This window comes from Lutjanus erythropterus, chromosome 11, assembly GCF_056507025.1.
Source record: "Lutjanus erythropterus isolate fLutEry1 chromosome 11, fLutEry1.hap2, whole genome shotgun sequence".
Taxonomy (NCBI): Eukaryota; Metazoa; Chordata; class Actinopteri; order Lutjaniformes; family Lutjanidae; genus Lutjanus; species Lutjanus erythropterus.
The window spans coordinates 39424674-39442079 of NC_139327.1; the positions used below are offsets into that span (position 1 = coordinate 39424674).

Consider the following 17406-nt stretch of genomic DNA (forward strand, 5'->3'; position numbering starts at 1 on the left):
AGTTTGGACAACTTCAAGTAAAATGCTGCAAAAACGCAGGAAAACCGTGATATTTAAGTGTGTTGCAGACGAGCAGCAGAGAGAGCGCTGATAGGACAAGCATGAGAAGGGAAGTGTGTGGATATGGACAGAGGAGGTGATGTGATATGAACTTTCTTGATCATGAAACCTGATTTGACTTTCCAGTTTTGTGATTTTACACTGCAGACTGGAGTCTCCATTAACAATGACGAACAGCTGGATCCACGTTACATATGTTCATCTCTCATTGTGCTGCTGGATGCACTGCGTCTCCCTCTGAAAGTCCATTAAAGCCAAAAGTCATAATAATGTGAAACTCTCAAAATAATGTTTTTTTAACCCAACATAATGAGTTAGTATTTCACAACAACAAGAATATGGGAATAATAATGAGAAACTCTCATTATTATTTGATTACTATTTTGAGAAAGTATCTCTTTATTTTCTGTTACTAATTCATTATTTTGAGATCTTAACTTATTATTTATTGCACACTTTTGTTACAGTATTTTATGTGTGGAACGCTGTAGCAAACAAAGGATGGACTCAACCTGAGCAACAATAACTGATTTAATAACAAAGAGTAAATGTACTTAGGCGATGAAAAGGTTGTCCAAAACATAGGTGAACAAAGGCGACACAGTCCAAAACAAAGTAAGACAGACATGAGACTAAATACAGATGGAAACTAATCAGGGGCAGGTGAAAACAATCAGTGATCAACAATGGAGGTAAAAAGACAAAGACAGGAAGTGAAACCAAAAACAAGAGGGAAAGTAAGAACTTCAAAATAAAACAGGAAACAACTAACTGCAGTGAGAGGAGGGGCATCAAGGAGACAGATGACAGAATAAGTGTCATAATATTTGATGTTGCATGTTGATTTTCTCCTGGACAGAGACTTCATAAACACACATGTGAATTTTCAGCCAACACACCTGACAGCAGGTAAAAATGCATCATTAAATTAACGAGGCTTTATGTGGAAAATTAGAATTTGAAATGCAGACAAACAGGATAATGTCCATATAATTATAAAGTTTTTTCAAACCAATGAAATATACAGTTATTACTGAAAAACTTCAGTTAACAGCAGACTGACTGTATACGACCCTATGGCAGGTCTGGACCTCGTAAATTGTGTTTTTATCTGAAAAAAAATACAAGAAAACTGGTGAGGGCACCAAGTTCTCTTAGAAACAAATATCTGTTTGTACGAGTCGTTCTTGCACGAGGCCCATTGTTTTATTTGATGGCCTTGCTGGCCTGGGATTTGACTTTTGTGTCCTTAAAATATTGAGAACACCAACAGCCAAATGACCTTGCCGTCAAAATGATGAAATTCCAGGCCTGCTCCTAACTGGCTGACGAAAATGGAGATTCTTTTTTTTTTTTTTTTTTAGTTAAGTACGTTTCAAGTAGACTGAAAATATGTATATATTCCATCTCTACAGGAGGGCGTCCTGATTGCCTATTGGCTAATGTAACATCCACGGTTCAGTTCAGGCTGCATGCCATAACCCTCGTTTTCTCCCCACGTTTCCTGTTTCTACCTCCAATGTCACTGTCCAATACAGCCATTTACAAGAGGAACAACCCAACTGAGCTGTATGTCTTCATTCAGAATGCAAAAATGTAAAATCCTCATATAATAAATGCACTCACTTTGTCACACACTGTGCTTGTTGACAGGGTCATCATTAAGAAAGACGAAAAATCAATTTGTGGAAGGCATTTCCTCCCTGCGTGTGCAAGAGCCTCATTCATTCTTTCCTAAAGCCATTTCTGTTGTGCACAAAAGGAAAGTTGGTCTGTGTCAGTTTGTGTGTGTGTGTGTGTGTGTGTGTGTGTGTGTGTGTGTGTGTGTGTGTGTGTGTGTGTGTGTGTGTGTGTGTGTGTGCATGCATGAGTGCATGTATGGTAAACTGGCTTTTGTGCAATTCATTAGAAATTCTGCTGACAGAGACTTGCAGTGAAAGCAGTGGTGTGTGCGTGGAAGGAATATCAAGAGGATTGCTCCTGTCTGGAGATGGCCTGCAGCTTTAAAGATATCGGCCTCTTCATATGAAGATGCACAATGTCACACACACTCATGCACACACACTCTGAGTGGACAGCAGTGTGTACATTGATGTGTGTTTAGCATTCAGACTCATAAATCTTTCTCATTAGAGTTTATAATCCTGATTAACACCAGCTGCAGTCAGAGCGTCCTTTCACTGGAGGAGAACAGTGTCGCTCAATAATGTACAGTGTCATTAAGAAAGACAAAACAGTAGTTTCAGTCTTGGTTTTGGGTTTATAATGGGGAGAGGAGTTTGCATGGCTCAGGTCCCACTGGCAATACGAAAATGCAGTCATTATCTACTCACCTTCATGCTAACTGAAGGCCGGGTTTAGTTTTTTAGTCCACAAAACACTGCTGGAGTTTCACAGGAAAACAGTGTCGCAGAATCCAAATAATGGAAGTGAATGGTGACCAGTTTTCAAAACAAGACAAAATAAGAAAAACAACAGAATTAAAACATAAAATGCCTCCATACTGCTCGTCTGGTGTCTCCAAGTCTCCTAAAGTCCTGACATGCCAAGTTGACTAAAAAAATGTCCTTTACTCCATGTTTCCTTACCTCGGGACAACGGTCACGTGCACACTGTCTGAACTGGGTGTGTGTGGTGTGACGGTGTGCAAACAGAATGTCAGAACTTCAGGAGACTTGGATTATGCCAGATGAGGAAGCATTTTCCCATTAAGCTCCAGCAGTGTTTTGCAAAATAACAAAATAAACCCAACCCTCCATCAGCAAGAGGGTAAGTCGATAATGACTGACTTTTTGGGTGAATGATCCCTTTAAACATCCTCCTGGATCCACATTTTCACATACATTTACAGTCAGGGGTGTTAGACTCATTTTGGTTCACGGCCACATGCAGCCCAGTTTGATCTCAAGCGGCTGGACCAGTAAAACCACTGAATAATAATCTATAAATAACATGTTTCCCTTCCTTTTAGTGTAAAGAAGCACACATACATTCTGAAAACACAATAAATGAAGCATGCATTTGTTGTGATACACTAGTTCTGCAGCCTGCATGTCTTCATGACTTTGCTGCTGATGCTATTTATTTAGCAATAAGGTAACTAGCTTTCACAGCTGCACTGTTGATATCTCAGCTACACCTAAAAACAAACCTGCCAGCCATTTATTTATCTTCTCAGTTGTCCTTGCAAATTTTTCTGTTTTTCACCTTGATGAGTCTGACAGTGGCACCGAATATTATATTTGTTGAGCACTGAAAGGTGCTGTGAACACACCAAGCACAGCGGCTTCACATTTACCTCTGTGAAGAAACAGCAACTGGTTCGTTTTTATTTTGAAAACCTGGCAGTCTGTGTCCACTTTTCTCCTTCTTGACAAAGACATTTTTCACCAACAGCTCCTGCATGATTACAAGCCCAGACGTGACAGAGTTTGGGCCCCGTAGCTTGTATGTGAGCATGTGGCAGCGGCAGACTCAGGCTGTCTGAGGGGCAGGGGCAAAAGCATTAAAAAGGGCACCATATGCACACAGCAGGGCACCAATTTCTAGTTTAGACTGAAATTGTTTCAGTCTTCTACAACTCTGTAATAAAAACTCACAAGGAACGATTTTATCAGGCATGTAGGCATGTTTAAAGGCATAGAGACGCCAAATATTTTTTGACAACGTTCTACAACAAAACTGGCAACAAAAATGAAAATAAAAAATTACTACTACTACTACCGATTTATTAACAATAATAATAATAATAATAATAATAATAATAATAATAATAATAATAATACAGCTTAAACCTGATGTAGGTCCAACCCAAACCCATTGGGTCCTGTTGGACCCTGTCAGGTCCTATTGGGTCCCGTCTAGCCCATACCCGACGACACCCAGTGGCACCCACCAGGTTTGGGTCAGGTCGGGCTGTATTTTTCACATATTTCATGGGCTTACATCGGGTTTGGGCTGTGTTATTATTATTATGATTATTATGATTATTATGATTATTATGATTATCATTAGTATTATCATCATCAGTAGTGTAGTATTATTTTTTTTTCATTTTTCTCCCCAGTTTTGTCGTTGCAAATTCAAATTGCCTCATATTGTCCCCATCGCTAAAAACTCCTACTGTTTGGTGCATAGAGGAAAACGTGTTAAGAAAAATGTCGGGCTGTAATCGAGTTCAGGCTGAAATATGTTAATGAGGGACGGGTTCAGGTCAGATTCTGTTTTTTTTGGGCTAAACTTTTCCGTCCTGATTAAAGTTATAGTTTGGGCACAGATGTTCCAGCACACACTCCACCAACTGAAACACCAGGCCGCCCTGAGGAATTCTAAACTTTCGTTCTTCAAGGAACCATGAAGAGATCCATAAAAATGTTTAAAGCTGCTATAATAAAAATGATATATTAACAGTCTATCAAATGGATATGTGTAATATGGACATAGACCTTTTTCACAGCAGCCATATTGGTATGAAATATCAGAGTAAACACAGGTCTTACCAATGATACTAATTAAATGTAGCAACTGACTCTGTTTGACCTAAATGGAACTGAACCTTAATTAGAATCATTAGTATCACCAGTGTTCACACTATTAAAAGGGTTGTTGTCATTTGTAGAGAGATTTTCCACCCGACTCTGCTGATCCACTACCGAGTGTTTCGGCATGTTTCATCGTTTTGGCTTCACGGCTCAAAACCTCACTGTTGTGGCTCACTCTCTCATCAGCCTCGTTTCCAGCCTCAGCAGGCGAAGAGAAAGCGCTGATAAACCGACTGCTGTTTGCTGCTGGGCAGGTAGCATGCAGTGTGCAGAGGTGTGAAATTGGACGTGGTTTAAACTTCTCTCTCAAACCCCTTTTTTCAGCCCTCTCACAACTACGCCACCACATTTTTTTTTGTTTTGTGTGCGTGTGTGTGTGTGTGTGTGTGTGTGTGTGTGTGTGTGTGTGTGTGTGTGTGTGTGTGTGTGTGTGTGTACAATGGAGTACAACGCCGTGAAAGCCTTTCAAAGAGAGGCTGTCTGAATCTGAGCAGCATTATCTCATTTGTTCGATTCATCACGAAGGATGCTGATGTCTTTGAGAGAGAATCAGGGAGGCAGTCAAGCTTTTCGACCCAAGTGAGCAGGTTTAAATACTTTTGCCTTTAGAGGTGATTAGACGACGGTTTGACTCTTTAAGGCTGCAACTACTGGTTATTTTAATTAATATGTTGATTAATTGGTTGATAATTTTCCTATAATGTCAGAAAATGGTGAAAAATGTTACTTACATCATTTGTTTAAAGTGACTACAATGAACCTTCACATTTTGTTGATTTTGGAGCCCCCTGTGGACAAAATCAGTAGTGTTTCTACTGTAATAATCACAAAATATAAGTCAAAAATGAAATTATCTAAATAAAAACCTCCCCCTAGGCCTTTTTAACTGGCTATCGTAGTGCTCACTGTGGCAGACATTTAGAACAAGTAAACTAATAGTTTCTTTTCTCGCAGATGGTCTCATTTGCTTATGTATGTCATATAGAGGCATCAGAAATAAATTGAAACTGTTTCATAAACAGCTCTAAAGAAAATGTCAACCTTTCAAACCCTTTAATTAATTCTGTAATACAGGTGATTCGGGCTGTAACCATTTTCTAGTTATGGCTTTCTTACTTGCAGCCAAATTATTTTAAATAAATACTTGTCTTGTCTTCTTAAAATCATGTTTTTAGGTAATTGGCCGAAGTATAATACATCAAAAGTGAATGAAATCTTAAAAGCAAGTCTCTATTACCATATGTATATCCTGCCAAAAAGCATGAATTACTTTGCAGTCCCAAAAAATAATGTGCGATTGAATAATAATTAGCATTCACACAGCCACATTGTCTCCAGCACATTGAATCATCTGTAAAATGTTTTTTTTTTTTTTTCTGAGATGGTGTAATGATAAAAAAAAACGTGTCACATTCTTCCAGCAAAACTCTCTCCACTTCAGAGAGGCAGCTGTTTTCTACCGGATAGAACAATCCACAAAAATAAGTCTTAGTGTTTCCTCCTCTTTAATCACCATAAATTCAGCCACCGGCTCATTTTTCCCTAAGACATAGATGAAAATTTAAGGAAAACCTTAGTTTAAGTGGTTTGGTACTTGGTATTTCTTGATTTAATATTGACCTCCAGGGCCCCAAAATCCTTCAGCCCTTTGTATATAAAAATAATTACATTTATTTGCAGGTTATGAAGATGAATAACAGCAGCTCCTCTGTAGTTCTTATTGGCTCCCTCATGTCTAATGATGGTTAGATTGACCTGGGCAGCTGAGGGCACCTGTATGAATATTAAAAATAAGTGCTGTAATCACTCTCCATTTAACAGCCCTCAAACACATGCCATGCTTTAAACTGTGCATGAATAGTTGTATAAATCTTTCAGTATGCACTCATCTACAGCGAGTTCATCATCCAGGGACCCGCACTCCCTCCAAGGCCATTCATTTTTCATGGAGCCCCGCTGGTGATGGAGCATGTCCACGAGTAGGACTGGGAAATTACTGTGAGAATCTTAAGATGTTTTGTGGAATGAATACAAAGAAGCACAGAGGCCTTTCTCTGATTCCTCTTTGTTTTTTATCTGCTATTGCTGTACACATTGCCATAAATATACAGGTGTTTAACATATCACGTTGCATTGTGATCAGCTTTGACTATGCTGCAAAAGCTGTTGAATTTGGATTTTACTTAGATAAAAATCTTACTTTTAAGAAAAAGGTCAGAATTCTAAGATTTATACTTACATTTTTAGGTGAATTTTAATTTGGACCCTTTTTTATAGGATATGCCCTCAAATTCTAACATTTACCCCCCTGTTCCCTGCTGAAGGTTTGAGACTATGCTGCAAAAAGAGCTTTAAAAATCAGAAATGTTTGAATTCTGATTTGAATTTATCAACGTAAGTATTTTTTACGCAGCTGTAACCCTCCACCAGACATAATTTAGACGACGAATGATCCGCTGAAATGTAATAAATCACCAAAGGCCAGATTTACATAAAATAAATTCAAGTCACTTCGTAACTAATGAAGCAAAAATATCTGGAATTAAGTTTTTACAGCAAAAAAAACCCATTTCAATTTCACAATTTTCACATTTATAATTTTCAATGAGGAAAACCTTTTGTTAAAAAGTTCATTCAGTGTATCTAATTTCAGTCTTAGCATAACTAATCTTTTCATTTCTACTTTACTTAGGATTCTGGAGAGGATTTCAAGTCAGAAAAGAAGAAATACTGTGAGGACAGCAGTGCAAAATGAGGCAGCAACAACACTCCACAGGGGACAGTCGTGTCCGTCCTCCACACCTCAGACTTCAGATTTAACACACAGTGTCTCCTCAGATGACTCTGCTCTGTCAGCTAGGACCAGGAGACTGAATACAGGGCTGTTGTAGACAGGATTGTGGACTGGTGTGGAGTCCGACTGCTCTGGTAGCTGTTTTCAGCCAAATTAACACCAAACAGCAGACAAAGTTAGTTACTAGCTGGTCCATATTCAGGCTCAAGTCGGTTTGACTCGGCCCGTCAGCCCAGCGCGGCAGGGGTTTGCATTCCCAGTACAACAGAGCTACCTACTTCAACTCAAGGAAGTCAAGTGCCTGTAAAGCAGTGGATAAAAGGTTCATGTGTGTCCATAAATTCTTCACAATAAAAGTTTCCTGTTGTTTTGTTATTTAAACACTTTTATTATGAAGCAGCACAAACAGGAAATGTTTTCATTTGGGGGTTTCATCAGCAGTAACTTCAAATGACTCTGACACAGCTGAAAGTAAACACGAAACGGTAAAATAATGCAGATACCTTAAAGTACAAACGGCGCCACGGGAGAGGAACTACATTTCAAAGCACAGAGGTTCAGTTAGAAGCTACAAAAGTACTGCGAGCTGAACATAAAGAGACTTTTAGAAACGTCTTTCTCTCTGCTCACTTGCTGCAAGCACATGAGCTCAGTATCAAGACATTTGCTTGTTTGAGGGGGAGACAGGAGGCTCAACGTGGGTTGGCCTCAGTCAGCGAGACGTCTGCTTGGAGGAGGGTCAGGCTCGTTTTGGCCCCACTCTAAAGTAGGTCCATCTTGAGCGTGGCTCTGCGCAACTCGGCGCGATAAAAGTTGTAGTGGAAATGCAAATCAGCGCGGCACAGTCTGACTCGGCATGGCCAAAAGCACCAGTGGAGAAGCTCCATTAGTGGAGTATCCAGCAGCTGAAGAGCCAGTCATTTCCCTCGGGGCTTGGTGGAGACCAAAGCAGAGTTGTGTTCAGTGTCAAAAAATTAGAAACTGCAGCTTTAATCAAGTGTACTATTTGCCTAAGCCTAGACATATCTCAACAGCAGTTTATGCAGTCTTTCCCTATCCTTAAACATGCTATAGTTGCCTTGTGCATGTGCTGTGATCATTTTAAAAATGTTGAAACTGGACGTAAAAGAATCATTGGTATTGAGCGTAATCCAGGGTTCTGCAGAATCGTTCATCACCAACGTTCCTGTCTGACAACAGATTTGATCGTTAGGTGGTGGTCAGTTCTACACTGTGATGTGCTGTGGCAGCAGACGAAGAGCAGCCGACACCAACAGAATCAAGAAACATCACTATCAGGAAGGCCGACGCTGCCCTGAGGGTGGGAGGCGCAGCTTGATATCCTGGTGGAGCTGTCAAAGGGGACAACGCTGCTCAAGCTGCAGTCAATTGATTGATTGATTGGTTGGTTGCCAAGAAAACTGGCACAGAGTACAGATATTAACTGTCCCCTGCTGATTATGAATCCTGATGATTATCCACCTACTGGATCCACTTAAATGTGAAGCTGGGTGTTGAGGGAAAAAACTTGACACAGCTTTGATGATCATTGTGAAGTTTTTTTTTTTATGCTTCAACTTCAGCCAATACTGTTCATAAGTCATCATAACTGCAACGACTGCTCACAACCTTAAACAATGCTGTCAGTTAAAACTCACAAACTCATGCTATTACTTATGAGTACCTATGAGTGAGCAGGTCATTATTGCTAAATAAACCCAGGGTTTATTTAGCAATAATGAACCGCTCACTGTACATTATACTCAACACATGGCTTTGTTGAATACTCAGTTCTGATTGGTCAATTACAGCATTCTAAGGTCTGTTAGTTCTGACTATCGCTATGAAGACCATACCATTGCTATGGTCACAGTTCTGATCATAGACTCTGGAGGAGCAATAAAATCATTTTTAAATCAACAAAGTCATTTTAAAATTAATATTTTGCACCAGATTGTTGATTTTCTTTTGTTAAGTAACCATGTAAGAAGCTGGATAACGTCTCTTATTCACGTCGGGGTCCTGCATCTCCCTGTTGGGGTTTATTTTGCAATAATGACCTGCTCATTATACATTATTCTGCTAATTGCACAGTAACTTACCAAAAAAGAAACAAACAATAATTTGACAAAAAGTATCAGTTTAAAAATTATCTTATTGCTCCTCCTGATCCCATGATCAGAACTGTTTCCATGGCAGCTGTCTTCTTCATAGCAATGGTCTGTTATACAGAAATAACAGACATTAGAATGCTGTGAATTGACCAATCAGAATTCAAACAAAGCTGTGTAATGAAAATGCTTAATGAACCTTATTATAGGTTGTCATGCCTGATTATAAACAAAGAACAAGAGTTTTATGAAGCCTAAAATGCATTATAATGTCTTATGAATACATAAGTGCATACATATGCGCATACATATGTGCTTCATAGGAAGTGTTGACCAATTTTTCTTTGTTAATTTACCACTATACCCCAGTGTAAACACACTACATACTCAAACCTGCTTAGAATTAGTATATAGTGTGGATTTGGAGCATACTTTCCAGGATGCAGATTGTCTACTGTATGTTTTCTTTTATTTATGGTAAAGTGTTATCAGTGACATACAGTATGTCTTCACAATGCTTCAAAGCCTTAGTAGGTCAAGGTGTGGCCTCGTTGTGGAGACGTCTCCTCCGCGCTGCATTCTCCTTCACCCACACTTCTATATTTGGAGATCTTGTCACACAGCCTGCAGCAGTCTTCCAGTCAGGGAGGAGCTGCCTGAGCTCCATTTGCCAGTGGTCTAAATTAGTGGTTTTCAAACTTATTTCAAGTGACTTTTTATGTAAAAGATTTAATCTCTTGGCCAAAAGTAAAAGTGGGGATGTAATATATTATTCAAGAGTAGCTTTAATGTGAAAACAAGTACTTAACAAGGACCCTGTACTTAAACTAAGCCTCTTATTTAGAACGTTTCCTTAATTCCACACCGAATTTCATGACGGTACTAAATCTGTGAAGATTATCCAAGTCAAGTGTCAGTCCAGTTGATTTGGATTTATCGCTCATCACCATCACTGAGCCAGAAAATGTAGTTTTATCTTTATTTTGTTTTTAGATTGGGACCTTTTGAATGGAGTTCAGTAAGAGTTCAGACATTTTCTGAAGGACTGGCTGCTTTGGGCTTACATAAGACTTCAACAATATGAAATTAAAGGGATAGTTTGGGGTTTTTTGAGGTGAGGTTGTATGAGTATTTTTTCAAGTTTGTAATTTTACTTGTGCTTCACTATTCCGTTCACTATATAATCTACTTAGCTACTTTTAAAATCACACCAATCATGGTATGTTGTTGTTTGTGAACTATTACTTTATTTTTTTGAGTTCACAGTTTGAAAGCTTAAACATTGTCACTTTCTTTGTGTCTTTTGTCCAAGGTCAAATGCGCCGCTCTGACAAAACAAGTGGGTCCCAGGAAAATTGCTCTAGACGGGCCATTGAGCCATTAAGGCTATAAGATTGCAAACAGACCAGTGAAAATTATGACATACTGATGAAAAAAAATGTGACTGCGACCACTGAGCAGAACAGTACAGGGGTTTGAAATGAAGCACCGAGTAGATTTTGTGAAGAACAATTTGTACTTTTACTCAAGTATTTTTTCACCCCAGTACAGTTTTCAGTAATGTGCAGTACTTGTACTTGAGTACAAATTTTGAGTACTCTTTCCACCTGTGCAAACTGCCTTCATATGAGACAAATATTGCTCTCTCCAAAGCAACCGTTATCCTGCCGTTTGCACACCGTCACATTTTGGTGTCTAAACTACATTTTGCTGCTGACTCTGTCCAAAGCAGTACATTAGTTAGCTTCCTACACCTGTGCTCCTGCTGCTTCTCCAAACTTGGGTGTGCTGACCACCATATGGATAAGCACGCTATGGAGGCCTGCCTCAAAAAACCTCAGCTATCCCTTTAATTGCTACGATATCAAACTAATGTGCATTATTTTGAGAACGGTACCAACTTTAACCCCCTGAGAGATACAGCTTTTAAAATGACAATATTTAATTGCAATGAACTAGTTTATTCGAGCTAAATATGCACTGATGTTTACCAAGTACATGCTTCATAATGCCTCTGCACCTACGTGTCTCCATAGAGTGGAGGTGTAGGTGTTATGTCTAAAAATAAGCGGTTTCTACCAACTTTACTTGTCTAACATTCTGGGAGAAGGCTAATAATTGACACATACCTCCTACACTTAGTTTTATCCCACATGAATCATGACAGCTGGACATGTTTTACACCCTTTATTATAAGGCTTAAATCATGTAGGTTTGCAGCATTTGACTGACCACACCCTCAGTGGTTACCAGGCTCCAATAATAAAAAAAAAAAAAACTCATTTACCTTCGAGTTTGTTCATGATCTGATTCAAGTGTGAACTGATGGCATTTATTGTTAAAGAGATTAGAGGGAAACCTGAGCAGTGTGGTGCTGCTGATACATAGACTACATTTGAAGGAAAAAAAAATCAGCCGTGCTGCCAGCTGACTGGTATACGGGACCTTTAATGCAGCTGCAGCTCTTCATTCAGATGCTGAGTGGTGGAGCAGCGGACGACCAGAGAAGGAGGAGGAGGAGGAGGGACGCTTTTCTAAGAAAAAAAACCCAGACCACGTCTCTATTCCAATCGCATTTTTTTAAAACCCCACTTTGATGCATACTGAGGGATTTTTCCTGTTACCTGTAATATTTAGCTGGGAGAGCGCTGTCCTGGATGCAGACTGAGCGGATTGCGGCAATCAAAGCGTCCTGAGTGATCGGAGCTCAGCAGCAGCAGCATCACATTGTATGAAATGCGTCACCGTGATCCAGTTCTCCCATTTACTAATATCGGCTCTGCGCTCACGGACTGTTCCCCGCACTGACTGTTTCATCAGGTAAGGATTTCCTTTATTTTAAACAGCGATAAAGGCGTGAGATTTGAGCAAATGCATACATTATCCTGTGACATTCTTGCTGCGTGGAGTGCGGGAGAGGATGGCTAAATGTTGGGAGGCCTGCACATTACAATAGATGATGTATTGTCCCGACTTCTGCCTCATCTTACATTCATAGCAGCTTTTCAGACATTTTATCAGGATGTGCGCTGTTGAAGGCTGGCAGCTGATCTGAGAGTGGGATTTAGTGTTAAATGGTGCACACTTGCCGTGTTAATTGCTTCAGATTGGGTTTATTAATGTAGTTAATGAGTGTTGGTGGGCGGGTGTCTGATTGGACTGATAGGCAGTGTCCTCTGGCGCTCATGTGTCTTCTTCTCGGTGCAGGTAACCACATGCGCGGGCCGGTGTCACCGCGCTGAGCCCGGAGAGCACGAAGGGTACTGGGGTCAGGGAGACAAGAGTGTCCGGGCGGGAAAAAGGTGGACCGGATGACAGCCAGAACCTCCGAGGAGGCCTCGGGACTGTCGGTGCCGCCGCACCGCTGTCACGGGCTCCTCCAGGCCAACAACAACAGCAGCAGCACCTGCGCGGAGCAGCTCAGCCTCTTTCCGCCGTTCTCCTCCACCCTCGCGCTCCTCGTGCTGGTCGCCGTGCTCGTGGGGATCATCCTGGTTTCCCTGGCAACGTTCCACTTCCACAAGAGGAAGCTCCGGAACAGGAAGATCCAGCGCGCGCAGGAGGAATACGAGCGCGACAGTCGCAGCCCCGCGCGCGCCGGGGAGCCCGCGAGGCCGTGCGTCATCATCCGACCCGTGGTGAAATGTGACGAGAAGCTCTCGTGCCACAGCGCAGAGAGTGGGGACGTCACCGGCCAGGCGCCGCACGAGACAGTTCCTCTTGACTGTTAACTTGGTGCAACTTCAGGGAACGAGACTGTGGAATAAACAGGAAAAGCAATAAGGCACAAAGAACTCCCACGTACCCATCTCTGCTGCTTGTAGACGATTTAGAAACAGTAGGAAAAAATAAATGCAGAATACTGAGCAGAATAGAGCTCAACAGTGAGGTTCCGGAAGTGAAAATCCTATTCGTAATCTGAATATAGGATTTACATCATTAGCAGGTTTGGGGAGTAATGGATTACGTAGTTAGAATACAAAAAAGGTAATTGTATTCCATTAAAAAGACATAATCAGATTACAGTTACATTTAATGACAATTGGGATTATTAGCAGATTACAATTTTAAAATACATTTAAAATAAAGGAAAATATCACAACACTTAACAAATCTCACAACACCACAGTGAAACCAGCTAATCTTACAGTCAATATCATGACATCACTGCTTCACTGGGCGTAAATTTCACTATTATTTAGTCTTTAAGTCAGAAAAGAGGAACATCACAGTTCACTAACTGTTCTGCCTTCAGATGTGAAAATAAATTCTGTCATCAAAGACTTGCATTTAATTTAAAATATATATATATATTTATATATATATATTCAGGCAAGACCAACTGCTAACGTTAGCTACACAGACCAACTGCGAATCTTAGCAACACAGATATCCAGTTAGCTAGCTAACATTTTAATACTCCTACTAGTACTATTATTGAAATTAATCTAAACATGTATTCTTGCATAACAAAGGAAGTTATAGCTGGACAATCATGTCATAGTCTAAAATTCTAGCAACAAACATAAAACCTTATATTGGGCTAAATAATTTCACCATATTTGGTATTGAGGTAATCCATAAGTAATGGAAATTAAAAATGGGATACTTGGATTAGGTTATTAGCTACATTTTTTAACAGGTAATTACTAACTGTAAATGAACACATTTTAACTAACTAATTAACTCTCTAAACCATGATTATTAGTCATGATAATGTAACCATCTAAGGTAGACTTAACACAAGAGATTGTGAAACGATGGTTTATGTTCCTGTAGAAGCCACAAGTCTGTATGTTAGCTTGTTTTAAGAAAAACATGTTTTATTTGCATACTGTGTAGCAATGTGTCCACAGAACAGTACATACGGTGTGTACAAATGATTTGAGACACAAGTGCTAATAGACAGCTTCACTACTGTTGGTGCACAGAGCAGCCATATTGGATTTTGAGGTTGGGGTTAATGACATTCCTCCGATTGTCCGAGTCGGAAACCTGACTCCAGAAGGTTTTCCAGTTGACATTTCCAACTGGGAACTCAGCTATTCTGAGTTTCCAGTTGAAATGGAACACTCCCATGAATGGGTAGCTCTGCTAGCACGCTGGCCAGCTAGGTCGCTAACATTAGCAAACACAAATCATACTAATAATGTAGTTGTATACACACACAACAAAGTACAATATATTATAACATCGTTATTAACAATATTAACACTATAGTGATGACAAAAGTTAAATTTAAGAAGCACTATCATTCGCAGTGGTTTATGGGATGAGTAGTTCTTTCACTCTTAAATTAATCATGTACACAGTCTTGCCTTTTTCACCATTTTACAATCTTTTATTATTCGGAATCAAAGTTTTATGGTAATGATTGATCTCATGGCTGGTTGGTTTGCTTAGTTCCAGCCAACTCTTTAAGGACTTTCGGCAACGTCAGTGGAAGGAACGTATGGATGAATGGGAAATCACTTCCAGAACCGTAGGAAAAGTGGGCGGTCACTGTTGAGCTCTCCGTAGGCCTAGAAGTAACACTAGTACTACAGTGGCACATAGGTTAGCTATGTGGCCACACACCTTCCTAATAGCCTACACTAGTATTTAGCCAACTGGTAATTCCTTATGGAACTGTATAAAGTATTTGCCTGCTTTGACTTTTGGACCTCTTCCTCTTCCCCCCAGCCTTGTTTAAACCTCAAAGATGTTTAAACTTTAAATCCTTCCTGGGATGTGACACACAGTTGTGTTAAATTATTAAGAGTTGGTGACACAACACAGACCATAATGGCTCGCTGATCTTCCTTGGCATGTCCTCTGACACACTACCAGTATGTAGTTAGACTATAATGGATGTTGTGGTGCTGTTAGGCAGTGCAAAGCTGCATATAGGCTGTAGAAATGGCTTATTTGTATGCGTAGTATTTTTTCCTTGAATTAAGTGACTTAGCATATTTGCATAAAAGTACTGTCCTCCAATGTCTGTTAGACATCTGTAGGTAGCTATAGTTAGCCTGACAGTATGCAAGACTTTTTGCTGTAGTTATGCACATAAGATTGTTTTCTTTAATGTGTCAGATAGTAGCCTACGTTTTAGCGCTAATACAGTATTTTCATTTTTCAGTATTTATATAATGTATTCTCTGACATGTAATAAATTGAGAACCCTTCCAACAGAGGGTTTCAGTTCAAGCCAGTCCTTTTTTTTGATCCTTCATATTGTATTATAGTGGGCCTAATAGAAATTATGTGTCATTTATTATATGAATTCACTGTAAATGTATGCCATTATGAGAGCTGGAATGTTTTACAGTAACATCATCTTTCTGGAGTTCATATAATCTGCCTTATCAAAGGAAAATATGTAATATTCAAAGTTTATAAATAAATAAATACTTTATGTTAATCCTTTGAATGTGTCAGTAACCTTAAACGTAGCCTGTTGGTCATTATCTGAAAAACCGGTCAGGTGTTGAGTATTTCTCTCAGCTATGGGGTTCACATAATGCAGTTCACATAATACGTGAGGGCGTGGGAGTGGCCATTGCCTGCCAAGGCGTACATCTTTGCTATTGGTTGACGGTTTGACACCGACTCCTCAAAGTTCACCGAAGTTGAACTGGAGACGAAGAAGCGACATAAATTAGGGGCCACTCCCCTTAATTCGTGTATGTGTGACCAGGCCCTTATTCAGTCAGTTATTAGCTAGCTTAGCTAACTCGCCTAGTTAACGTATGCTCGTTAGTGTCTCCAAATAGACAACAAAGAGAAGACAACAAGCAAAAGAAGTCAGACTGGACAGAGCATGAGAATGTTGTTCTCCTTGAAGGCACATAATCCAAAGTAAATTTAGCCCAGTCATAACAAAAACGCACAAACAGAAGATGTGGTAAGAAGTAAGTGACAAAATCAATGTAAGAAAACTTGCAGTGAAATGAACTGTAGATTAAGTCATGAAGAAATATGAAGATATTACTGTGTCATCAAAAACTGGTGAGTTTTTTTTTATTATGTTCATATATGAGACAAAGTTGAGTTAACACTTGACTAGTTCATGAAAGCTGCTAGTGTCAGATAAACTCTCTGACAAGTCGCTAGCATTGCTCACAGTGTCCAGTGGGTTGTCCCTGTCCCGAAAAATGTGTGTTCGTATCTCATCCGCCATAAAGTCACCCATCATTTTATGCTCCACAAATTATTCCACTTTCAAGGGATTGTTATGGGTCCATTCAAATTTCCTGATCGCTAAGGAACTTCGAGCAATGCATAAGGGAATAGTTAAGAAGCTAAGTATTGTAAAGGTCATGTTATGCAAAATACACTTTTTCATGGTCTTTCAACAAAAATATGCGTCCCCAGTGTCTCTAAAGACCCATAAAATATGTGATGCTGTTGTCTTCTCTCTTTTTTGTTTGCTCTCCCTTTCAGAAAATGTGTTTTCCAAGACACCAGTCAGATTTGTCTCACAACCTCTAGATAGGTGACCCTCCCGCCTACTGAATACCAAGTGAATCACAGTTGGGCAGTTCCTGCTCCCCTGAGCACGGAGCTGACCAATCAGAGCAGGCTGGGCTTTTTTGGAGGGGGTACAGGAGCTAAATCAGTGTTTCAGACAGTGGGTGAGTGAGTTACAAAAATGGCCTGCATAAGAAAAAATTATGTATTTTATGAACATTAAAGGCCTGTTCTATTACAACCTCCATACAAAATATAAACCCCAAAACGAGCATAATATGTCTCCTGTTGTTGCACCAAACATTTTGATAAACTTCAAACCTCTCTTTAAACCTTGTTTTAGTTTATACTATGAATCCACATTAAGTTTAATTCTGTCTCACCAAAACTTAAGACTCTAATTTAAAATGTGATTCAGTATTAACTGTAAACTGTAAAGTTACACTTG

General features: G+C 39.8%; 1 protein-coding gene across 1 annotated transcript; it reads left to right on the forward strand.

The window, feature by feature from the left end:
- The first annotated feature begins 11855 nt into the window (after nucleotides 1-11855).
- On the forward strand, nucleotides 11856-14817 carry LOC146319517 (uncharacterized protein C11orf87 homolog). Its single transcript, XM_084730091.1, has 2 exons — nucleotides 11856-12326; nucleotides 12714-14817. The coding sequence occupies exon 2, from the start codon at nucleotides 12818-12820 to the stop codon at nucleotides 13235-13237; it is 420 nt and encodes a 139-aa protein (XP_084586217.1). The 5' UTR covers nucleotides 11856-12326; nucleotides 12714-12817; the 3' UTR covers nucleotides 13238-14817.
- The last annotated feature ends 2589 nt before the right edge of the window (nucleotides 14818-17406 follow it).

Bases quoted from the DNA above. Each gene is read 5' to 3' on its own strand.
- LOC146319517 (XM_084730091.1), top strand. From the start codon at position 12,818: ATGACAGCCAGAACCTCCGAGGAGGCCTCGGGACTGTCGGTGCCGCCG.